The 21,417-nt window shown below is 61.0% G+C and overlaps 5 protein-coding genes across 7 annotated transcripts; all 5 read right to left on the bottom strand.

Moving 5' to 3' along the window:
- Positions 1-2,637: 2,637 nt before the first annotated feature.
- Positions 2,638-5,717, bottom strand: JDV02_006432 (uncharacterized protein). The gene is made up of 3 exons (XM_047987827.1): positions 4,711-5,717; positions 4,382-4,588; positions 2,638-4,313 (listed from the first exon to the last, which is right to left on the bottom strand). The coding sequence occupies exons 1-3, from the start codon at positions 4,988-4,990 to the stop codon at positions 3,025-3,027; spliced, it is 1,776 nt and encodes a 591-aa protein (XP_047843817.1). The 5' UTR covers positions 4,991-5,717; the 3' UTR covers positions 2,638-3,024.
- Positions 5,718-5,969: 252 nt separating this feature from the next.
- On the bottom strand, positions 5,970-9,968 carry NIC96 (nuclear pore complex subunit). Its single transcript, XM_047987826.1, has 2 exons — positions 6,535-9,968; positions 5,970-6,467 (listed from the first exon to the last, which is right to left on the bottom strand). Exons 1-2 carry the CDS (start codon positions 9,793-9,795, stop codon positions 6,147-6,149), a joined length of 3,582 nt encoding a protein of 1,193 aa, XP_047843816.1. The 5' UTR covers positions 9,796-9,968; the 3' UTR covers positions 5,970-6,146.
- A 192-nt stretch (positions 9,969-10,160) lies between these two features.
- Positions 10,161-13,221, bottom strand: JDV02_006430 (uncharacterized protein). 3 transcript variants are annotated; one of them, XM_047987823.1, is made up of 5 exons: positions 12,703-13,221; positions 12,487-12,502; positions 12,212-12,337; positions 11,585-12,154; positions 10,161-11,531 (listed from the first exon to the last, which is right to left on the bottom strand). In XM_047987823.1, exons 1-5 carry the CDS (start codon positions 12,735-12,737, stop codon positions 10,452-10,454), a joined length of 1,827 nt encoding a protein of 608 aa, XP_047843813.1. In that variant the 5' UTR covers positions 12,738-13,221; the 3' UTR covers positions 10,161-10,451. The 3 variants fall into 3 exon arrangements, with proteins under 3 accessions (XP_047843813.1, XP_047843815.1, XP_047843814.1); XM_047987825.1 differs by having other exon boundaries at positions 12,212-12,502; positions 12,703-12,708; XM_047987824.1 differs by lacking the exon at positions 12,703-13,221 and having other exon boundaries at positions 12,487-12,679.
- Positions 13,222-14,285: 1,064 nt separating this feature from the next.
- Positions 14,286-17,748, bottom strand: JDV02_006429 (uncharacterized protein). Its single transcript, XM_047987822.1, has 5 exons — positions 17,229-17,748; positions 16,024-17,125; positions 15,780-15,961; positions 14,777-15,720; positions 14,286-14,695 (listed from the first exon to the last, which is right to left on the bottom strand). Exons 1-5 carry the CDS (start codon positions 17,331-17,333, stop codon positions 14,596-14,598), a joined length of 2,433 nt encoding a protein of 810 aa, XP_047843812.1. The 5' UTR covers positions 17,334-17,748; the 3' UTR covers positions 14,286-14,595.
- Positions 17,749-17,804: 56 nt separating this feature from the next.
- On the bottom strand, positions 17,805-21,276 carry VTC2 (Phosphate metabolism transcription protein). The gene is made up of 3 exons (XM_047987821.1): positions 20,102-21,276; positions 18,457-20,036; positions 17,805-18,390 (listed from the first exon to the last, which is right to left on the bottom strand). Exons 1-3 carry the CDS (start codon positions 20,787-20,789, stop codon positions 18,316-18,318), a joined length of 2,343 nt encoding a protein of 780 aa, XP_047843811.1. The 5' UTR covers positions 20,790-21,276; the 3' UTR covers positions 17,805-18,315.
- Between the last annotated feature and the right edge of the window lie 141 nt (positions 21,277-21,417).

Raw genomic sequence — 21,417 nt, 5'->3', positions numbered from 1 at the left:
CGACGGTGTTGTGGCCTTGTCGTCCGAGAGTTGCGGACCATCAAGAAGTATCCGCTCCACGTCACTAGTCAACGAATTCTCCCGCACTCGCATGCTGTTGACATACATCGCCACCAATTGGCCAATAATCGATTCTGAGCTATGGAAGCCCCAAGCCTTCCATGTGAGCCGGGTCGAAGGAGACGATATAACCGACTTGGGATGATTTTGCTCGAACTCTCCTCCTTCCAGCTGGACGCATTTCACCTCGCACTCGCCCAGGGAGCACCTCGCGAGATACTTTGTTCTGAGCAGTTCCAGTGCAGGTGACCAAGTCCCATTCGTCAGCTTGATACGTCTGATACAGAAAGATTTTAAGTCTGGCCCCAGCCCCCCAGTAATTTTTTCGAGATCCCTTTGGTCTAGTGAAACGCTGCCCACGCTGATTGCTGTCACTTGTTGCCAGTGTATGCTCCTTAGAATGTGGCCCAAGGGGTAGTGGAACGTTTTGGACCCAAGATCCGACTCCGTTGTCGTATTCAGGCTGTCTAAAGGCAGATCTATGTATTGGAGTCTCTGACTTGAGAGTGTCGCATAGAGAAACTTGTCCAGGATGGCTCGCCCATCCGGAGGGATATGTTCGAATTGAATAACTTCAGAGCCATTTGGTGCACAAGTATACCTCTGAACGCTGCAAAGCGCCGTGTGAAGGTCGTTCCAGGACAGATCCCATGGATCCTGCGGGTCGGGTTGCAACATGTGGGCGTTGTGCAAGGTGGGGATGCAGAGGACTGTGAGGGATCGCAGCACCGCCCCTGCCCTGTGCATTGCGATGGGAAGATCCCAAAGCATCCTCGCTGGAACAAGGGCTGAGTGCAGATGTAAATTATTAGAGTCACCCCATGATAACGGGGTTGCCATATACCGGCGCACGGTATCGGGGCCGAGTAAAGGAGCCGATGGACAGCAGCTGGACCAGATCGGATGTCCAAGTGTCTCATCGGTGAACAATAGGGAGCCGTTGAAGCGGACCCGCGCAAGCGAGATAGCCAGATCTTTAGCGAAAATGCCTTGCGAGATCAGTCTGAACTGTTCCTTGCATTGTTGTCGATAATCCTCACGACCCTGTTGAAGACTATGAAGGTAAGGCAAGAGATCTTGCATCTCGTCGTAGGAGTCCTCATCGAGGTTGAGATGTGATGCCTTTATTGTTCTTTCAAAAGTAGAGACTGCCTGTCGTAATTCCTGTGTTGCTTCCTCTTCCAAGTCCAAGAAGTCGGTCATGATCTGGTCGCAGCTTTCCTTGAATTGCTCGAGAATGAGTAATCGTTCATTATGGAACAGGGTGATGTCCTCAGCGAATTCAAGCGGGCGGTAGTACAGAAAGAGCTCGATGTGTCTGATGCCTTTCGCGAGATGAGGCTGCCTGGAGAGCCGGTCCACGAAATCCAGCGAGGCCTGGCTGATGTCGAGTTCTAGTCCCGCGAACAAAAATCGTGATGCGAGCTCATTGAACAGGCGACATACAAGGCGTACACTCCGCACAGTTTGACGACGATCCTCATCATGTCTCTTCTCGTAGATATCTTTCCAGTAATCCCGGGCGGGATGCATGTCGGAAGGGTCGTCAAAATAGCTAAACACCTCGTGTAGAATCTCCTCGGGCAAATGAAGAATGCCGACACGTGGCGTTGGACGATGGGCGAGGTCTTTTTCCTCCGAGCAAGAGACGGTAGTGCTGATGCTTCCAGCTAGAGGAATCTTGTCAAGGTGTTCGTTGTTGTCCTCATTGCCGCATTCTTCATCCAGGCCATTCATGCCACCGTTGTGCTGCTTCCCGTCATCACGCCCGTCGTTGTCCCCGTCGCCACTGCTGTTGGTGCTGCCCGTCGCCTCATCTACTTGGGTCTCCCGATCCGCTCCTGCTGTGACGCCGGCTTGCGAGCCAGGTACGTCTCGCCCGGGTAGCTCTCCAACCGATGGCGTGCTCTCACACATGGCGGTGCCTGGCGATGGGTGCTCCGTCGACATGATGCACCATCGAGAGGAGACTCTGGCGTAGTGACGGAGACGTTGCAGGTGTGTCAAAGATGAGGATTTCGTGAAGCGTGGGAGAATTGAACAAGTGGCAGTGTGTGCAGGATGTCGACGCAGTGGTGAAGAAAGGAGAGAGGAAGAGGGGGGAGGGCTGCGCGCGAGGTGACGGCAGGAGCAGAGGTGCAGCACCGTGGTTTGGGCAGGACGTGCGAGTCGCTCCTTCCTCAGACAAAACCTCGTCCCGACGACACCACCGCCGCTCGAGTGACTTTCCAGAACTCTCCAGGCGCCGCTCGAGGCAGCAACGAGGCGCATCGCTCTCTTGGACCGTGAAGTGTCCAACGCCGCAAAGGTCCGTCGTCTGTATCGTCGCGCCTCATGAGCCGGGTGTCACTCGCATCAGTCACCCCAGGAAGCCTGGTGCGTTTGCTCGTCGTGTAGGTAGAACGCGCGCCGTCTCGTCTACACTTAGGCCTACAGCCATGGAGATCGAGTGTCGTCGGTCTTCTCTCGCGAGCCCTTGGAAACCACATCGTGGACTTGACCTAAGCTAAACACGTAAGTACTCAGCGTCTATTGAAGGTTGGGGCACGACGGCGGCTTAGACGCAAAAGAGGGGAAGGGAAGCCTTTTCCCACAGAATATACGTGTATATGTTGTTCGTTCATGTGCCCCCTTAAGGAGAGCAATACATAACCAAAATCCCACCGAGCTTGTTACTCTATTACCTTTGCCCTATCCTGTCGGTACGTTAGTCCCCCCTTTCCGTCCTGGGTATGTTGGCGGTGTCGCGCCGCTCTAAAAAGCGTTGGTAAACCGTCCGAGGGTAAATGGACAAGAAGCAACGCCATCGCCGACCCGCCCTTTTTTTGCTTTCCTTTTCGACGACGAACTCCAGAGGGAATAACAAGAGAAAAAGCGCCGGGGCTCTAAGTCACGCGTATAAAGGATGATTATATGGATGTCCTGCGTGCAATAGAACGCAAGATAGATGGAAGTAGGCTGTCGTCACCGGCTCACCGACGACGCCGCCGACGACGATGACGCCCCCCCGCCGGCCGATCCGTGGCGCGAGCGCGACTCGACGTTGTACGTGTCGGCCAGCGAGGGGAACGCGCGGGCGAAGCGGTCGCCGAGGGTCCAGTTGTCGAGGTTGCGCAGGTGGCGCTCGAAGACGGGGTTGATGACGACCTCGTCCGAGTCCGGGACCAGGAGGAGGGTGTCGGTCTCGTCGTAGGGCCAGCTGAGGCACAGCGTGGTGGTGAAGGGGATGAAGAAGTTGTCGAAGAGGTACTCGTGCGGGTTGTAGTCGCGGGCGAGCTTCTCGCGCATGGCCGGGAAGGGCACGTGGTCGACCCAGGCCGGGTGCGGGTGCGACAGCTGCGAGGCCGTCGGGCGCAGCCACGCCGGCACGCGTTCGTAGTTTTGGCGCGTCGGGGCGATCTGCCACCGCATCAGCAGGAACATGGCGTACAGCACCGCCACCCTCTCCGGCAGCATCGAGATGTCCGGGAACGTCGCCAGGATGTCCGTGAAGACCTTGGACAGCGGGTGGCTGTACGCGCTGTTGGCCGGGTTGAGCAGCGACGACACCGACGGGTACTGCGGCCCGATGACCTGCGCCATCGGCAGGCCCTCGGCCGCCCGCTGCCGTCGCTCGCTCATGAAGTCGAGCAGCAGCGAGTCGAGCGGGCACGTCGGGCTGCCGTGTCGGATGGGCATGGCATACCGCGGCGGGCTCTCCGCACCATGCTCCCCCGGTGCGCCGCTCTTATGCGGGTGATGATGATGCGCCCCCGTCGCCCCGACCGCGCCGGGAGACTGCCCATCGTAGCCCGGCAGGGGACCGCTCGTCCCGGCCAGCGGGCTGTGCCGCGACCCCAACGCCTCGTTCTTGGTGACGGCCGTCCAGTCGTGCTTCATGGGCACGTGCTGGTACTGCGGCGTGTCCTGTGGGCCGTGGATGCCGCCTTGCAAGCGGCTCAAGTGTTGGCCTTGCCCATGCTGCAGCAGGAAGCCCAGCTCGAGTCGCTCGGGGCCCATCTCCAGATCATGTCGTATGCGGTGCCGCTGCTGCTGGAGATGCTGCACCGTGCTGAGCTCCCCTGGCGTTCCCACCGACGGAGCGTCGCCGTGAGCCCATCCGTGAGGCGTCTCGATAGTCCCGGCGGGCGAAGCGGAACCCGTGGGCGTAGGCGACGCGTGATACGGCACCGACGTCGGGACCGGAGGCGCGGCGGGCGGCGCGGTAGGCGGCGCGTAAGCCGGCGCTGGTGACGCCCCGGGAGCATTACGGTCTGTCTGCCATGTCAGCACTATCTATCCTATGTAGTCTCGTGCCCCCAACGGCCTCGCCAAAACGTACCGGCGCCGATGATGGGGTTGAGCAAGCCAACAACAGTCGCGAGCTGCCGCTTGATGTCGGCATTCTCGCGCTCGACGGCCTCCTTGGCCCGCACCACGGCCTGCAGCTCCTGGTAGGGCTTGAGACTCGTGAGCTCGCGGATGCGTCGCTCCAGCGTCTCGATCTGGTTCTTTGTGCGCTCGCGGATGGCGCGCTGCGCCTCGCGGTCTGGCGTGTGCCCACCTTGTCAGCGGCGCCGTGTCATGAGTCTCATCCCACAGCACGGCGATCTGTCCCGTGCGCTCGACCAGTGTATCACCGGCAAGGGGGGGGGAAAGGGGGGCCCGTACCGTTGGCGCGTTTTTTGGCCAGCTGTTCCGGCGTCAGGTTGGCGACACCCCGGCTGCCGGGTCCCGCCTTGGCCCTCTTCCTCCGGCCGGCCTCGTCGGCGCCGTCCTCGGCCGCCGCATCGGCCCCCACGGACCCGTCGTCGCGGGGCACGCTCCCGGCCTCGCGCCTCTTCACGCCGGCCGCGGGGCTCGCCGCGCCGACGGTAGCAGGACTTTGTGCGTCCCCGGTGGCCGGCCGGCCGCCTCCCCCGTCCCCGTCGCCCGGGGACTGACCGCCCATCGAGGCACGCGCTGCTCCCGGGCCCGCGTGGGTCTCCTCCCGCTTATGCCGGGCGACCAGGCGGGTCAGCCCAGCCCCTGGGCCGAGCTCAGTCAACGGTCAGCAGCCGCGGGTATCCCGGGGCGTCGAGGGAGGGACGCAGCGGACAGGCGGGGAGTGCCGATCCCTGGCACCGCGTTTCGTCCCACCCCTCCGGCGTCTCTTTCGTGTCTCCGAAGGTGTGAACAGGAGCAGCAGCTGCCACCCCCCTTGTCACCCCAAAACAGGTAGTACCAGTTACGTTTCGTCCCGTCTCTAAAATCCCACGCCCAGGGAAGGGTGGTGTCCCCCCCGGGCTTCCTTTCCCGGATAACTAAAGCAGGGCCGTGTCCAAGCTTGTTAAGCGGAGAGAGCCACCACCACCACCGCGTCCCAGGGAGAGGGGCAATCCCCGGATACGAGGTAGTGGTAAGGGTTCAGCGAGGCGTGTGGTGGGGAGGGACCCTTTGGGAGCGAGGAGCGCGCTCCCGGGCCGGCAGCGTGGGCAACGGTGGCGGCGACGGCGCGTGCTGATGCTGCTGGTAGCCGCACGCTCATGCGCCGAGCAAGGGGGAGGGAACGAGGGCGTGACAAGTCGTCGGGTCGTCGGGTCGTCGGTGCAACCTATGAGGTGGACGATGCTGAATCAGAGAGGTCGCGTCGAGCACGTCAAGCCCGAGTCATGGGGGGAATTATTTCCTGGGGTTTGTGCATGTAGTTAGTTAGTGGGGGACCCGCAGCGGGACGGACGGATAAGCACCAGCGGCTCGGTTGCCTGGTTGGGCAGCTCGTGGCACGTGCGTCTCGAGATGCCTCATTCGAAGTAAAAGCGCTAGTTACTACTGTACGAAGTAACTTAGTGCGTACGTCATTTATTACGCAGAAACCATCAACATTTGAAGGCACCCTATTATACACAATGCACACTGCGAGCAGTTTACCTTGGCATGGGCAACTGCAGCATCCTGTACCCCGTAGAATAGATGTTTGTTTCTCTACTACGTACGCTCTTGTGCCATCCAACAATCACCCTCGCACGCAGCCCCCCCAACCAGCGCCACCAGCACATATCAATCCAGGGACCAGTACGCGCACACGCAACCGTTCACCCCCAGCAATGTAGACAGCCCGCCGCCCATTACTCCGCCGATGCCCTCGCCAGCGCCTCGTGCAGATGCGGCGGGAACCGGTACCGTAGCTGGCTCGTGTACGTCGTCAGGTCCAGCGTCATCTGCTTCAGCTGCTCCACCATCATCCGCCGCGTCCCCTCGTTGCCGCTGAACTGCCCGTTGCTCAGCTGCTCCCGCTGCCTCACGCAGCAGATTATGGTCCACATGAGCAGGTTCGGCACGTTGATGGACACGGGCTGCGACAGCCCCGAGAACTTGGCCGCGTAGGCCCGAATCGTGCTGGCGTCGCCCGCCGCATCCAGCGGCAGTATCTCCAGGCTGCGGATTTTCTGCCGGCGCGAGTTAGCAAACAAAAAGAGCTCGGAAGCCCATATTGGCACATGTCGGGAAACTCACGTCTAGGCCCTGCGCCCACTGGCCCACCTCCACCACCCTCTTGATGCTGCTCATCTCCAGCAGCACCCGGCACGCCACCTTGTTCTGGTCCTGGATCTTCCTATAGAACATGGCGTCCCGCTCGTACATGGCCATCATGGTCCTGGCCAGCTCGACCGGGTCGTCGATGGACGCCAAACTCAAGCTGCTGCCCTGCTGTGCCTCCGCCTGCGCGCCCGCCGCCCTAGGCTTGACCGGCATCAGGCGCATCGGGTCCTCGCCAATCTCGAGTGAGATGGCCTCGCTGAGCGCCCGGCTCACAATGGCGACCACCGTGTCGTACTCGCCCGCCAGGTGGTACAGCAGCACCGAGTCGGTGGTGCGTCCGTTCTCGTCCGCGAAACTGGCCGCCTGCAGCGTCACCGTGCTGGCAAAGTCATCCTCGTCGTCGAGGCCGATCAGCGGGCCGCGCTCCTCGATGATGCCGCGAATGGCGCGCCCGTCGGGCCTGATGTCGCCAATGAGCGTGCTGAACTCGCGAGTTTCGAGCACAAGATCGCGCAACGCCTCGTGGCACAGGGCGCTCTGGCGCTGGCCGGCTTCTCCGCCCAAGTCCCGGTTCAGACAAATGAGCGCGAGGTAGTCCACCGCCGACACCACATCCGCGGCACGAAAGTCCCTCGTGTAGTAGCCAATCATCCGCCCAAAGTTGATCTGCGGGAGGTTCTTGACGCTGTAGCTGCGGAGGTCGTTGGACGCCGATAGGGGGTCGCTTGGCCGCAAGAGGCCGTAGTGGGCGAGTGCTAGGCCGAAATGCACGGCGTCGATGTAGGAGAAGGGATACAGGTAGGCGATGGCGTCTTCGAACATGCCCGCCAGCACCTGCAAGTAAAAGAACATGCCGAAGCTGCCGTTGCTGGTGTCCTCCGAGTTGGCCTTGGGAAAGTGCTTCAGGCCAATCTCCCGGATGCTGGACTGCAGCTCAGCGAGGCCGTAAGACTCTCCGGCCATCTCGATCGTTCTGTCGCCCTCCCTAGCCAGGTTGAACTGCAGCCATATCCAATCGTTGATGTCCGTGTTTAAGCCGTCGAGATTCCGGTTACCCAGCTCAATCCGCCCAATGACCTTGTAGCAGGCCATGCGGAACGGGTCGATGGTGTTATCCGGGGCGTTGCGGGATCGCTGGATGTACTCATTAGTGCAGCGGTCGAGCAGCTTGCGGTTGGTGATGCGCCGGTCCTCGCTGGCCGCGTAGTTGTTCAGATACGTCGAGAACGTGCGATCAATTCCTCTGAACTGGTTGCTGTTGTCGTTGACGTACTGAGCCGCCTCGCTGACATGGCCCGAGCGAAGGAGGTAAAAGACCACCGCCCAAATATACTCACCTTGGATCTGCTGAAGCTCTGTGTTGTCGGGCACCAGGTCCTTGCGCGCGGAGCGCAGGCGAATGTACGCCTTGATCTTGCTGGTAATGTCCGGCAGGCCGCCGAGTCTGGCTTCGTGAGGGTGCTTAGCGATCAGCGACTCCACCTCGCGCAGGAACTGTTTCTCAAGGAAGCTGTTGGAGCCATGCAGGATGCGTTTCCTCATCTCCACAGATCGCGACGAGTTGGGATTCTCGTCCAAATATTTGTCGGCAAACTGTCGCTCTCTTGCGGTGGCATTGTTGAGTGATGTCTGCGCGTCGGGGTCCTCGCCGACAATCTCAATCATGGCCCGGTACGCCTCGACGACGTGAGGCGCATGGGGCTCGTGAGACTTTTGCTCCACCTCGCCCAGCTCTGCAAAGATGGGATAGGGGCGCTTCATCAGGCGAGCGGCGTTCAAGGTGCGGACCTTTTCGGCCAGCTTGGCCTGTCTCTCCCGGACGGCCCTATCCTCGGTGGCCCCACGAGGCTTGAGGGCGCCCGAGCCGTCAGACGAGCGGTCGACATCTGAGAACTCGGCTTGGTGGGTGCCAATGCGGCTTGGCGCACCAATAACGGAACGCTGCATCGTCGAGTTGCCCAACATGCTGCTGCGTCCAGCTCGAGACGTGCCGCCCTGGGTCTTGCTGCGGCGGGAGCGGCCAAAGCCAGCCTGGGACTCTCGGCCGGCAGCCATTGAATCCTCGCGGGGCTTGATGCCAAAGTGCTGGTATATGCGCTTCCGTTGGGCGTCCCACTCCATAGACACGTTGTCGTCCAGGAAATTGTCAAAGTCACGCACGGAGCGTTCGAGGCCGTCCGCTATCATGCTGAGCGTCGTCTTCGTCTGTAGGTTCGACAAGTAGGTCTCGACATCGATCTCGGTCGGGGCGTATCCGTGCGTCCGTTCAGATCGTGCGCCCTGGACGTCGAGCATGCCGAGGTCCTTGGCCGCGACGCTGGGGTCGACGCCAGACGCGGCCAAGAGGTAGTGCGCCTTGCCATCTAGAGGCCTCTCGCTCGGCTTCGATTGCAGCTTTCGCAGACGGTGGCGGAGGTCGCCCAGGCCAAGCTCCAGGCTGGGCAAGTCCTCCATGTTTGTCGTCTTGACACCACCCTCCTTCTGGGATTTGGCGAAGAGGCTGTCGAAGTATGCGCCGGCAGGCTGCTGTTGCTGTTGTTGTTGCTGTTGATGTGGCTGTTGCTGCTGCTGGGGCTGCATGCTCTGGGCTGGCACCCCCAGCAAGCTTCCACCCAGCATGCTGCCTCCGAACATGGAGCTGCTCTGCGGCTGCTGCTGCTGCTGCTGTTGCGTCGTAGTGGATCCGAACAAAGATGGTCTAGCGGTCGGGCCGCCAACCAAGGCGCTGCCGCTGAGACTCGACGTAGCCGTGCCGAAGGGAGACGGTTTCTGCTGGGTCTGCATCGGCTGGCCAAAGAGACCGCCGCCGGTGCCTTGTTGCTGCTGGCCCTGGCCCATAGGCTGCCCGAAGAGGCCACCGCCCGTAGCCCCGGTCTGCTGCGGCTGCGCGGTTGACTGTCCAAAGAGCCCTCCCGCCGCGGGCCTGGCTTGTTGCTGGCCGAACAAGCCTCCGCCGGCCGCACCTTGTTGCGGTTGTTGCTGCTGCTGCTGTTGTTGGCCTTGCGCGCCCCCAAATAGTCCTCCGCCGGTCATCGTCCCAGCCTGCGGGGCCTGCGCCGTCGCCTGGCCGAACAAGCCGCTTCCGGTGGCGGGCTTATTCTGCTGAGCCTGCCCGAAGAGCCCTCCGCCGGTGCCCTGCTGCTGCTGCTGCTGCTGCTGTTGCTGCTGGTTCTGGGCCTGGCCAAACAGGCCGCCGCCGCCGCCGCCAGTCGCAGGTTGTCCGAAGAGCGACATTGTCGATCACGCACCGACTGCGGGCGTCGGAGACGGGGAGACGATGGGAATATGTGGGAGGTGAATTGGCGAGCGAGCGACTGGGCGAGGGGGGTTGTTGTTGCTCGCACGCTCGCGGGTTGCGGTAGGCAGGTGAAGCGAGCGACTGGTGAGGCAGCGACGCGACTCGATGCTCTAGAATTTTGGCGTTGGCAAGGCTGCGGGTGTTTGGAGGAGCTTGAACCAATGAGTGGACCGCAGCAGGGAGTTCGAGCCCCACTTTGCTCAGCGCCTTGGGCGCTGCCTTGCCTGCCTCCCTGCCTGCGTCAACCTTCACCTTCGCCATGGATCGGAGGGGGTGTCCTGACTAGGTGCAAAGAAGTTGTGCCACCGGCAGGGAATTTCTTCAAGAGAAATCATCTTCTAGGATGCGCGGTCTCGCATGAGAATGGTTTGCAGTCGCAAGTCACAATGGCCGACGGTTTCGTACGCTAATCGACCTCAGACAAAGTACGAGCAGCCAGTCTATAATGTGTTCCTCCATGGGCTTGTCCCTCTAAATGCACCGTTTCATTACAATTCCGTGTTGGGGCCGTGGATACCGATCGACCTTCACTTCGTATGCACTCGCCAACCGGCGTCGAGTCCAGCTCGGATCCCATCAACTCAAGGCAGGCCTACTCGTCGCCGCCAAACTCCGACACCCACTTCTCGAGCGCCTTGTCCACACGCTTGCGGTACGCCTGCTGAGAGTTGCACATTTCGAGGAACACGTCGTACTTGGCGTCCAGCAGCGCCTTCTCGCCCGCGTCGCTGTTGGGCTCCACCAACCGGCCGCGCTTGCTCATGCGGTCCATGATGCTCCAGAGCGTCTCGGGTTCGGAGCCGTCGTCGGTGTTGTGGCTCGCGGCCTTGGCACCGAGCATGGCTGCACCGTGAACGACGGCCGCGTGCACGTACCGCGGGATCAGCACGGGCATGCTGCACGTGGTGGCCATGAGGCTCATCAGCACCGGGTTCTGGCACTGGGAGCCCGACATGAAGATGGACGAGATCTCGTGCCCCGACTTGTTCATCTGCTCAATAATCTGCCGCGTCTGCATGGCGATGAACTCCATGGTGGCATAGTACCATAGTGCCATGTTGTCGGTGCTCTTATCGCTGTCGATGCCAATCATGGAGCCCTTCATGTTGGGGTCGGCAATGGGGGACCGGTTGCCCCAGAGGTCGCCGTAAAAGAAGAGGTGACGGGCCAGGTAGGGGATGCCCGGTGCATGCTGCTTCTCGACCATGTACTCGAGGTGAGCGTTGAGGAAGTCGTAAATGTGCTTGTCCTCGGCCTTGGCCAGCGCGCACGTCTCGTTGTACGCCGGATGGATGTCGAGGATGTGCCGCAGAAGCTCGCCTGTGGCCGACTGCCCCCCCTCGGCCAGCCAGTAGTCCGGCAGAAGCACGTCACGATACGGGCCCCAAACGCCCGGGACGAAGACAGGGTCTTTGGACATGGCCAGATGGCAAGTTGAAGTGCCGGCGACGGCGGCCAGCCGGGTAAAAGCCTGAGAAAGGTCATTGTGCGGAACATTGGCGTTGAGCTCGTCGTCACCGAGGTCGACCTTAGCGCCGACGGTGCCGATCCAGCCAGCATAGGCATCAATGACACCACTACCGACGGCGATGCCCATGGGCAGGCCGAGCTGGTAGGCCGCCTGGCGACTGAGGGTGCCGACACTCTCGCCAGCGCTGAAGTAAGAGCCATTCTACAGACTGTCAGCCAATGTCTCTCGATGCCAACCATGGCGCAAAGACTCACCACCCCATTGACGCCGCCCATTCGCCTAAACTTGTCCTTTGCCAAGTCGCCGAGCCCAATGGTCTCGAAAAAGTCTTCCTGCCAGCCCTTTTCGCTGCCATCGACGCCGACGGGCACGTAACCCTGCTTGCAGACGGTGCTGCAAAAGCTGCGGGCCTCGTTGCCCGTGGCCAGATGAGTGAGGGCATCCCCCAGGTCGTAGAACTTGCAGCGGGCAAAGAGCTCGGCGGGCATGTTGTTCTTGAGCCAGAGGACCTTGGGGATCTCCATCTCGATGCTCATCTTGCCGCCGACATATTTGAGGAGCTTGTGCTTGGTGGCGTTGATCTTCTCCGTCTCCTCGACGGGACGATGGTCGAGCCAGAGGATGACGTTGCGATCGTGTCCGTCGTTGGCAAAGTCAGGGCCGGTGACGGGTTGAGGCTCGTCGGTGTCCTCGGTAAAGACGGCTAGTGAGCATGTGGCATCGAAGCCAATGCCTTTGATGCGGGAAGGGTCTACATTGGACTCGCTGACGACGCGGCGCACACACTCGCAGATGCACTGCCAAATGTCCGTTGTCGATTGCTCCTGTGCAGGGCGTCAGCTCGGGCACGATTGGTCGGGTCTCGGAGGAAGCTTCCGTACATAGTAGCCTGTCTCTGGCTGCCACAGCTTGATGTTTTCCGAGGCCAATGCCTTGATATCGCCCGTCTCGTCGATGATGCAAGCTCGGGCGGATCCTGTGCCTACGTCGACACCAATGTAGTAGTCCTGCGGTTGGCCCAGCGTCAGCTTCGATCCCACTGCAGGTGTCAACTACCCCGCGGTTCCAGGCCGAGCGTTTCGCATCGACACGCAAGCTCTGACGCATTGCTCTGCAGCGCCATGGCATAGCTCAAGTACAACATGGGGGGAATTACCGTGACATGGGGAGGCCTGCTCATGGGGGGTAAGCCGTCAGTAACGGTCTGGGAATCGAGAACCTCCATCGTGGATTATTACAGCCGCACAATCGAGCTCAAAGCAGGCTATTGGGGCAGAGTGTACAGTAGAGCAACAGAAGGGGAGAATAGAAGGGAAGGGAGGGGTGAGGAGGCGAAAGAATGCGTGGCGAGACAAGGCGAGGCGAAACTTACTCCATGGCCTTGATGGGCTTATTGTACGCATACATGATGGCTTGCAGATTTCGGGGTCCCGTGGCGTTCGCTTGGCCCTGGCAAGGGTTCCTCGGTGGCGGGCGTCGTGGTGCGAGCGTGCGTGTGCGTTGTGTGGTCTGGGCTCTCTATCGCTCTTCCTCGATCGGGCTCCGCGCACCCTTCGTTGGAGGCTTGTGGTAGCAGCGAGCGAGGCGGCTGCTGCTGCTGCGATGTGCTCGCCTGGTCTGTCGGCGGGGAACTGCGGCGCGGGCGCGTTTGGACGAATTCGGCGTGGTGTCTTGCAGGGCGGGCGGGCGGGTGAGAGGGTGAGGGTGTGTGAGATTCGTTATTTTTTGCCGGTCCAGTGAGAGGGAGGTGCGCGGGAAAGGAAAATCCGTGGCGAGACCCGGGCAGAAAAATGAAGGGAGGGGTGAGAAGTGAGAGGGAAGAGGGGGGAGCAAAGGTTAGAGAGAGAGAGAAAGTGTACCCCAGGCCAGGACCTCTTTGGATTCGAGGATGAGCAGCAAGCCGACCGAGGGCAGAGACAGAGCGAGCGCAACGAGGTCGCTGTTCGCCTCCGCAGCGTCATATTCTCCGCGAGGGGGGCCCATGGCCCACCCCACAGGTGCCCACCGTGTTCCGCCAGCAGCACCGGGTGCGGTGGCGTGGCGGGCGCGGACGGACCTAGGGGCGTGTGCAGTGGAGGGGACGGCACCTTGGGCACCCCCGGCCATGGATCCTTTCAAAGGTTTCCAGGCAGCTGGCCAATCCACCTAGTGGGCGGGAGGTGCCAGCGAGGAGGGGGAGGGGAGCCCCCCCTGGGGGCTGGAATGCTGCTGGAGCCGGGCATGCCCAGGGCCAGGGGGCTGTTGCCGGTCGGCATTGTGTTCAAGAGTCAAGAGCAGTACGTCGCACGTTCGCTGGTTCCGAACATCGGGGCCCGGAAGCGGTTGCTTCTACGGAGTACGTGCTTCGTAATAGCCTGGCATCTACTAATTCTTCGTCTCCTTTAACGACATTGCCCGGCCCCGCCGATAGGTAGGTAGGTAGGTAGCAGATTGTCGCACGGTAGCAAGCAGCCTCGATGACAGCTCGGTCACATCCTCCTCTATACCTAGGTAGGTACTCGACTGCATGGCTACCTAGGTAGGGGATGGTCAGTAGGCGGGAGAAACGAGCCAGCGAGCTAGCAGACCAGCCCACCGACCGACAAGCCCACGCTCAACTGATAGTAACTGCCTTACCTTAGTACAGTACTAAGGTATCTCTGCGAGTACCTGTATTCCAACTTCGGTAACGAGAGAGATGCCCTCGTTGCTGTTGGTGCGCCCGCCGCGGCATGATGAGCGGGTGGCAATGGATCCTGCAGCGATCCATTTAGTGCCTATGTGTCGCGGAATCCTCGCCGAACTCCCCGGGTCCGCGCCGCCAGCCCAGTCGAGTCTCCCCCACCACCACCACCGAGTCCACTCTTGCCACTGCCGCGCCGCCCCCTGTCGTCGCCAGTGGCGTGGTCCACAATTCGGGACGCTTCCCCACACCCCTCCTCCTCCTCCTCCATCTTTCCACTCCACCACCCCCTTGACCGCCCATGCGGCCCCAGGAGACATTGGTGACAGGACGTCCGACATCAGGGTCGTCCACCACAACTCTTTTGCACGTGCAGACGCCAGTGTCAGTGTCAACGAGAAGATGCCCACTCAATAAATCAGAGAGCAGAGGGGGGAGAGGGGGTGGGCTGCAGCCCTCGTGACCTGTTCCGTCTACCGGCTCACAATGGCCAATGTCGATTATCCGCTCTCTAGACATTATCGTACGAACCTCCCCAAGTCCGTCCGTCCCTTTGTAAATGCGGCGTCGACGTGAAGAAAAGCAAACTCATCTCTCATGCCATCATGCCTCGTTACCGTCGTGGCCACCATGAAGCCTCTCGTCCACCAATATCACCACCGTCAGCGTCGCCGCGTACGCCTCCCTGATCGCGCACGCCATGCTGTCGTCAAGGGTCCCCCACGTTAGCAGCCACAGACAACAAAGAGAGGGAAAAGAGGTCGGATAACCAGGAGACACGTACCACGTCTTGTCCACGTCCGCCACAATGGCGCTCAGCCCCCAGTGCGAGCACCACGCCCGAGCCAGCACCTCGTTGTCCCTGACCCCAAACGCCTCCACCACCAGCACCTTTTCCTCGTCGTGCTCCTCATTATCGTCGTTGATGAGCTGGTCGTAGTAATCGTCCAGGTTCCCGTTGGGCGGCAGCGGTGGCGGCGCGGGGCTCGACCGCGCGCTCGTTGTCGCGCTCTGCCGCTGTCTGGCGTACAGCCCTCCCCAGTCGCGGACACGTACAATCTCGTCCACCTGTATGGCCTTGTAGACGTAATCAAAGAAGAGCGGATGCGGCCCATCGGAGCACGGCCACGCGGATATAAAGGACACGTCGTACATGAGCCGCAGCGGCCACGACAGTCCATCAATCGCAAACTGTATCGTCGCGTCGAAGAGCTGCGGTACCGCAGTTCTGCTGCTGCCTCTGGCGCCATCTCCATTCTCCTCCTCCTCGGCAACAGGCTGCGAGACCGAAGGCTTGAATCCGAGAAGCTCGATCCGTATCGTGTCGACCTCGAAGCCCTCGTCAGTTCTCGGCCGGGCGAGCTCGTAGTCGCCTATGGGGTACATATCGGCCGGAGGCCCCAGGGGATCCGACCGCTCGCCCATGCTCTCCACGTCTTCGGGCCCCATGCGGCGCCGCGGCTGGCGGGGCTTGCGGCTCCGGATCCGAGCAATCTGCGACCGGCCGAGGTCCGCCGTCGGTCGTCCGGGTCCGACCCAGCCGCCGACACACCGGCACGTCGGCGCGAGCACCTTGCCCACAATGCAGCTCGCCGACCAGTACGTATGGCTATTACGGTACTGGAAGCCACATTGGGGGTGCGTGTGCGACAGCAGCGCCAGGTTGTCCGTCGCCGGATCGGGGTCCAAGTCGATGAGCGTGTTCATGATGAGAAAGGGGAAGCTCGGCTGTTGACATGTCAGTCGTCGTCTCGATATCCCACCAATGCAACAAAGCTTCCACGCACCCCTGGGAACACGAGTCCACTGAAGAACGCAAACGCGTCGGAGCTGATGGCGTCCAAGAGAAAGTCCTCATCTTTGTCCTTTAGGTTGTCCAGCGTGCTGACCAAGTTGGGCCACTTCATCATCTGCGCAAAGCGCCTCAGCATCTTGACCTGCCGCTTCTTGAGCTTATATCTCAGCTTGACTGCTCCCAGTTAGCCTCCTCTGGCTGCCGATGGCGTCTTGACGCGCCTTGGTCAGACCTACTCTTGTCTGGCGTCTCGCCAAACTCGTCGACTCTCACAAATTCCCTCCACCGTCTCGCCAGCGCCAGGCTCCACTGAATCGTCGGCGGTATCTGCTGCAGCAGCTTCTCTTTGGCCCAATCCCCGTGCTGCGCCGAGTGTATCCGCAGCTCCAGCTCGAGGCTCAGCAGCAGCTGGTGGAAGAAGGTGCGGTACCGATCCTCGTGCCCGCCTTCGCCTCTGTCGAACATGAAGCGTGTGGCGACGTGATTTTTGGGGTCCGTGAAATCGATCCAGTCCGGGCGCGATAGCACGAGAATGAGGTCCGTAATTTGCTTGTCCAGCGTCCTGTGCGGGCTGAACATGCGTTCCGGGTCCCGCAGGATGCGCCGGTACAGGATCTTGTACAGGAGGTCCTCGTTGTCCTCCTCGAGCCCAGACTGCAGCTCCTTGAGGCGCTCGAATATGCGCAACAGGTTCATGGGCCGCGGCTCGACGCGCGAGTCGCGCAGCGCAAGCGTCGGCGGCACGACGCTCGCCATAGATGCCCAGTGGTTCAGCGTGATGGTGCCGGGATGCCGTCCGTACATGAAGGCACAGCTGGGCTGCTCGAGCGTCTCCCACGGGTACGAGGCGTGGCCCTGGCCCAGCACCCTCAGCGTCATGAGCTGCGCCATGGCATCGTGCAGGTTGGCGGCGTCGGAGCCCGCGCCCCTGTTTCCGGACGACGTGGCAAAGAGCGTGTAGTATGAGTCTGGCGCATGCGGGACGGCTTTTTTGTGACCGTTGTGAAGCGACGCGCCGCGACAGATGACCTCCAGGGCGTGCTGCGGAGGGAGCTCCTCGTCAGCCGACATGCCCCGCGGTGGCCACTCGGCCGTCACCGCCGCGGGCGCATGGTTGTCATGGTACTCGTCGTCCACATCGTCTGCGGCCAACGACACACCCTTGCCTTTGAGGGCCCTCGCCGCCGCTGTCCCCGGTCTTGCTTGCGGGTTGGGGTTTGGGCGCCTAGGCCGGCGACGCGAGCGGGCTCGATCTCTCAGTGGCGGGTCGGCGGGACGGGCCTTGCGCGCCACGGTAACATCGCCTTCGCTCACGCGACGCGCATGTTTTTTGATATCCTGGCGCCGTGTTTCAGCTGTCAGGAAAGAAATGAACATGAAGCGACACCACACACAGGCAGCTCATCCGCGGGGAGAGGGAGGGGGGTTATGCTCCACGCACCTTGGTCCCCTTGAACGCGAGGCTCCCGCTGCGCAGGAGGCCGCCCAGGAAGCCCACCTTCTTCTTGGGTTTCCTGTCCCTATCGTCGTCGGCGCCTTGATCCATGACCGTCGTCACCGTCACCGTCGTCGTCGTCTTGGTCTTGGTCGGCGGAGCGGCGCGCAGCCCTCATCGACATGGGCGTCGTCGCTCGACGAGGTGCAATGCAGCAGACCCGCGGTCGGTCGACATGCTTCGCCGGCGGCGCGCGTTGACACGTGCGTTCGTGCAGGCAGGCGTGCGTGGGTGCGAGCGGGCGTCGGAATGGGAGCGGGGGGGCTTTTCTGCTTCCCCGTCTTTTGTTCCTGCTCCTGTGCCTGTTTCCAATGCCACAAAAGCGACTGACTGACTTGTCGACAGATGAAGCGGGATGTGGATGCGTGCGCGGCCGCCGTGCAGCAAAAGTCGGATGGATGCAAGAAGGAGGAGAAGGAAGAAGAAGAAGGAGCGCAAGCAGGGAATGAAAGGGAGTTGCGCGGCCCAAGACGTAACGTACACACACGGCACAGAATAAAACTGCCAGCTGCACGCTGATGTACTGGGGACAGCAGAATTAGAGCACCTCATGTAGCTACCTATGAAGGTACCTTAGTTTTTTCCCTTGGATTCCCCTCTAGTACCAAGTACATTAGTACAATGCCTTACGCGACGCTGCCAATGCCTTTCTTTGCCGTGCCCTGCCTTGCCTTGCGTTATGCAGGATGCAACAATGTCTGGCGGCGGCAAATCAGAGGCCGCCTGGGCCTGCCGCCATGCCCCCTTGCTGTGGTGAATCATGCCCGCACATTTTCATTTCTCTCGAGGCCAGCACCGCGCAGCGCTACTCGTGCACGTAGATAGGTAGGTAGGTATCCTGTTGGTCTCTTCTTTTGGCGGCCTCGCCTCCGTACCATCGACAAAGCTCTCAGACTGCCTTGCCTACATACATACGTAGTACACAAAGAAGCACCACGCGCGCGTCCTATCCAAAAAGCAATGCTGTCGCTCAGACGATCCCTGCCCGCCGTGATTAGGAATACAGGCAGGCTGCCGACGATTGTCCCTTTCACTATCTCAGCTCGTCCGTCACCAACCACGCCACCTTGTCGCCGTGGTCGCCCATCTTGGCAAACGCCTTTTGATACTGTCCCCGTTCCTATTAGCCAGATGTCCCGGTGGCGCGAGAACAGCCCGAGCGGAGACCACTTACCGAGAACACAAAGTTGATGACGAGGGCGACCATGAGCGCGATACTGATGACAATCGGCCCAAACATGTTGTCAAAGTCCTTACCGCTCCTCTCCACAATCATGCTCCTCCGCACCTGCATCATCGAGTAGCCCCAGATGCCCGCAAACGCAGCAATGGCAATGTAAACAATGCCCATCACCTCGGCCAGCAGGTTCTTCCCCGCCGCCGTGTACAGCCCAACAGCCAGGCCGCCCTGGAGTATGCAAATGTGCTGCCACTTGAGAAACGTCCGCTCGTTGGCCAGCCACACCTTGGGCTCGACCTTGAGCTCCCCCATGTTCTTGATCCACTCGGTCGGCTCGACCACGCCTTCCGGGAGCTGTACTTTTTGAGCCCGCTTGGCCCTCGCGTACTTGGACAGCGACAGGCCCGGGAGCACCGACGACAGAGTGCCGTAGCCGCCGCGACCCGGCTGTTGCTGGGAGCTGCTCGACTCGCCCTCCTCTTCGCCAGTCGCCAGCATGCTTCGGCGCCGGAGTGACTGCGACATGGACGCTCTCGAGTCGGCCGCCATTCGGTCTGCCAGATACGACTTACCCACGGGCGAGCTCTGCGCGGCCTTGTAGGACCCCGTGACGTTGCCGATCAAGCTGCCCACGGCCATGACGTCGTCCGCTCGCTGCGCCCGGCGCTGCTCCTTCTCCTCGAACGCCTTCTGCGGGTCCTTACGAATGTCCGTTTCCAGGTCGCTAAGCCAGAAGGGCAGGTTGTTCACGTAGTCCTCGAACAGGGAGGCGACGCCGTGGACGAACTTGGAGAACCGCGGCGTGGGATGGACGAGATGGGACGCCATCAGGTCCTCCACCCAGCCAGGCCGCTTTCGGATGCCGTCCTCCTTGAGCTTGATCTCCAGAACCGCGTACGGGAACTTGGACACCTCGCTCTGGTTGATGTTCTTGAACGGATACGTCATGTTGGAGTCGTCGATCTCGGCGCGGTGCCAGTTGTTGGGGTCCCTGCAGGGTCGGTCGCTGTCCAGCGTGTCTTCCCGGACAAAAGCAAGGTCGGTATCGATGGAGATGCGAACCCGGTCATCGGCGGGTTTCTGGAAGGCGGTGCGGGCGTAGTTGGCCCTGAGCACAGGTGACAGCTTCTTGGCCCGGAGGAAGCCCTGGATCTTGGCCACCGTGCTCTTGTACTCGTCGACCTGCTCGGCGGGCACCCCTTGCCGCTCCATCTTTTGCACGCTCCTCTCCATGCTGTACTCGCCGTCAAGGAACGGCTTCACCCATTTGTCCTTGATGGTAAACCTGGACTCCTTGCTGTTTCCCTTGGCGTCGGCCGTCTTCTGCTCGACGAAAATCTCAGGTCGGCTGCTAAGCTGGCCGTACCATCGCAGGCGCAGCGACGACGCTTCGGATTGGCGGTCGACCTTTTCCGAGTACAGCTCGAACTTTCTGTTGTCGAAGTAGAGAGACGTGATGGCAGGCGAGTTGTCGGCATCCAGTTCCTTGGCAGACTGTTCGCTGTAGACGAGCGACGGGAGGCGGCGGAGGATGAGAGTCTTGACCTCGAGGAGGTTATCCGGGTGCACCCAAACTGCAGCCCGTAGCGTTAGTGGTTACACCGTCGAGCATATGGGCCTTCCACCAAAAAACGCTTACACTTATGAGCGGTGTACCTCTCGCCGTTATGCGTCTCGCCCTGGCTCTCGAGGTCGGGCGGTGCCTGGTCCCCGCCCTCGAGCTGCTGTCTGATGGCGAAGTACATGATGGACAGCTTGTTGAGGAGCGGAGAGTAGCCCTGCTCTGAGTTGAACGGCCGCTGCGCCAGGCTCAGCTGCATCATGGGCCTGACGCGGTATCGATCGCCCCTCTTGCGGTCATGCTTCTTGACGATCTTGAGGAAGCCCGTGTAGTTGATGCTGCTATACTTTTTCAGCTCCTTGACTTCATTGGTGATGTCGTCGAGCTCCTTTTCCAGCTCGCGCAGGCGCGGTGCGGGAACGTCGCTCTTAGGCGGCGCCGCAGCGCCCTCGCCACCGTCGTCGCCATTGTCGCTCGCCTCGGCGACGGCGGGAGTGGTGGGCGCGAGCTCCTTGAGCTTATCAAAGGCGGCATCGACGCGCTGCTTCAGATCGTCGACCCGCTCCTGCTGGAACTGGGCGACCTTTTCGAGCTGGACGTTGAATATCTCATCGCAGAACTGCTTCTCGTCCTCCTCGGTCCAGGGCACAGCGCCGTCGTCGTCGACCTTATCCTCGTGCAGCAGCGCCTTGAGCTTGGTGTAGTCAATGTACTTGTCCTTCCATGGGGCGTAGACGGCGTCCCGCAGCGTCTTGCCGAACCGCATTTCGTCGTCCTCGTCGTCCTCGTCGTCCTCGTCCTCGTGGCGATTGCGATAGTCGCCGTTGCTGATGCTGTTGCTCCTGCTGCCGTCACCGTCACCGTCACTCTCGTCGGCTCACAGTCGTACAAGGGGAGGGAGGGGCAAGACGTCTACGCTGCTAGCCAAGTAGCAAGCAACGAGGCTCGTGCGATGGATGGTGTCTCAGCGCCCGCGTTGGGAGGACAAAGAGTTGTCGGCTCGGCGGCGGCGGCTCGACCGTCATCAAAGGGCAGGGTAACAAAAGCCCCCCCACCTCCGTCCGCTCCGCTCTCAGGGCGTGAAGAAAAACCACCACGCGACGAACAAAGGGCCGTCGGCGGCGCGTGGGCTGCTCGCTCGCTCTGCCGACACAATGGATATAACTAACGTAGTTAGCTAGTGCCTAGCAGCACGTTCTGTATGTATGACAATTATGAACCAGTGGATGGTCGTAGATGGTGCAGCAAATGGACTCGAGCAAAACGATGGGATCGATTGCTCTCGGTCCAGCTTGTTGCTTCCCCCCCACTTGCTGGGGAGCTCTTCCCCAGCCATTGCCCTATCAGCGATTAGAGTTTGGCACGTGCTGCCAATATTTTCAGCGCCAGACCTT

This window comes from Purpureocillium takamizusanense, chromosome 5, assembly GCF_022605165.1.
Source record: "Purpureocillium takamizusanense chromosome 5, complete sequence".
In the NCBI taxonomy this organism is placed as follows: domain Eukaryota; kingdom Fungi; phylum Ascomycota; class Sordariomycetes; order Hypocreales; family Ophiocordycipitaceae; genus Purpureocillium; species Purpureocillium takamizusanense.
Note: the sequence above shows the minus strand (reverse complement) of the source record. Positions and strands in the feature narration are given on the sequence as shown.

What these genes read in the sequence shown, in the direction of transcription:
- JDV02_006432 (XM_047987827.1), bottom strand. Translation starts at nt 4,990, where the DNA reads ATGGGCGGTCAGTCCCCGGGCGACGGGGACGGGGGAGGCGGCCGGCCG. An exon ending in GGCCAAAAAACGCGCCAACG is followed by an intron (nt 4,589 to 4,710) that starts GTACGGGCCCCC and finishes GGCACACGCCAG; the next exon opens with ACCGCGAGGCGCAGCGCGCC. An exon ending in CAACCCCATCATCGGCGCCG is followed by an intron (nt 4,314 to 4,381) that starts GTACGTTTTGGC and finishes CATGGCAGACAG; the next exon opens with ACCGTAATGCTCCCGGGGCG.
- JDV02_006430 (XM_047987824.1), bottom strand. Translation starts at nt 12,555, where the DNA reads ATGGAGGTTCTCGATTCCCAGACCGTTACTGACGGCTTACCCCCCATG. An exon ending in AGCCAGAGACAGGCTACTAT is followed by an intron (nt 12,155 to 12,211) that starts GTACGGAAGCTT and finishes CGCCCTGCACAG; the next exon opens with GAGCAATCGACAACGGACAT. An exon ending in TGGGCGGCGTCAATGGGGTG is followed by an intron (nt 11,532 to 11,584) that starts GTGAGTCTTTGC and finishes GACAGTCTGTAG; the next exon opens with AATGGCTCTTACTTCAGCGC.
- NIC96 (XM_047987826.1), bottom strand. Translation starts at nt 9,795, where the DNA reads ATGTCGCTCTTCGGACAACCTGCGACTGGCGGCGGCGGCGGCGGCCTG. An exon ending in AGTGGGCGCAGGGCCTAGAC is followed by an intron (nt 6,468 to 6,534) that starts GTGAGTTTCCCG and finishes TCGCGCCGGCAG; the next exon opens with AAAATCCGCAGCCTGGAGAT.
- VTC2 (XM_047987821.1), bottom strand. Translation starts at nt 20,789, where the DNA reads ATGCGGTTCGGCAAGACGCTGCGGGACGCCGTCTACGCCCCATGGAAG. An exon ending in GAGGTACACCGCTCATAAGT is followed by an intron (nt 20,037 to 20,101) that starts GTAAGCGTTTTT and finishes TACGGGCTGCAG; the next exon opens with TTTGGGTGCACCCGGATAAC. An exon ending in TCATCAACTTTGTGTTCTCG is followed by an intron (nt 18,391 to 18,456) that starts GTAAGTGGTCTC and finishes GAACGGGGACAG; the next exon opens with TATCAAAAGGCGTTTGCCAA.
- JDV02_006429 (XM_047987822.1), bottom strand. Translation starts at nt 17,333, where the DNA reads ATGGATCAAGGCGCCGACGACGATAGGGACAGGAAACCCAAGAAGAAG. An exon ending in TCGCGTTCAAGGGGACCAAG is followed by an intron (nt 17,126 to 17,228) that starts GTGCGTGGAGCA and finishes ACACGGCGCCAG; the next exon opens with GATATCAAAAAACATGCGCG. An exon ending in TGGCGAGACGCCAGACAAGA is followed by an intron (nt 15,962 to 16,023) that starts GTAGGTCTGACC and finishes AACTGGGAGCAG; the next exon opens with TCAAGCTGAGATATAAGCTC.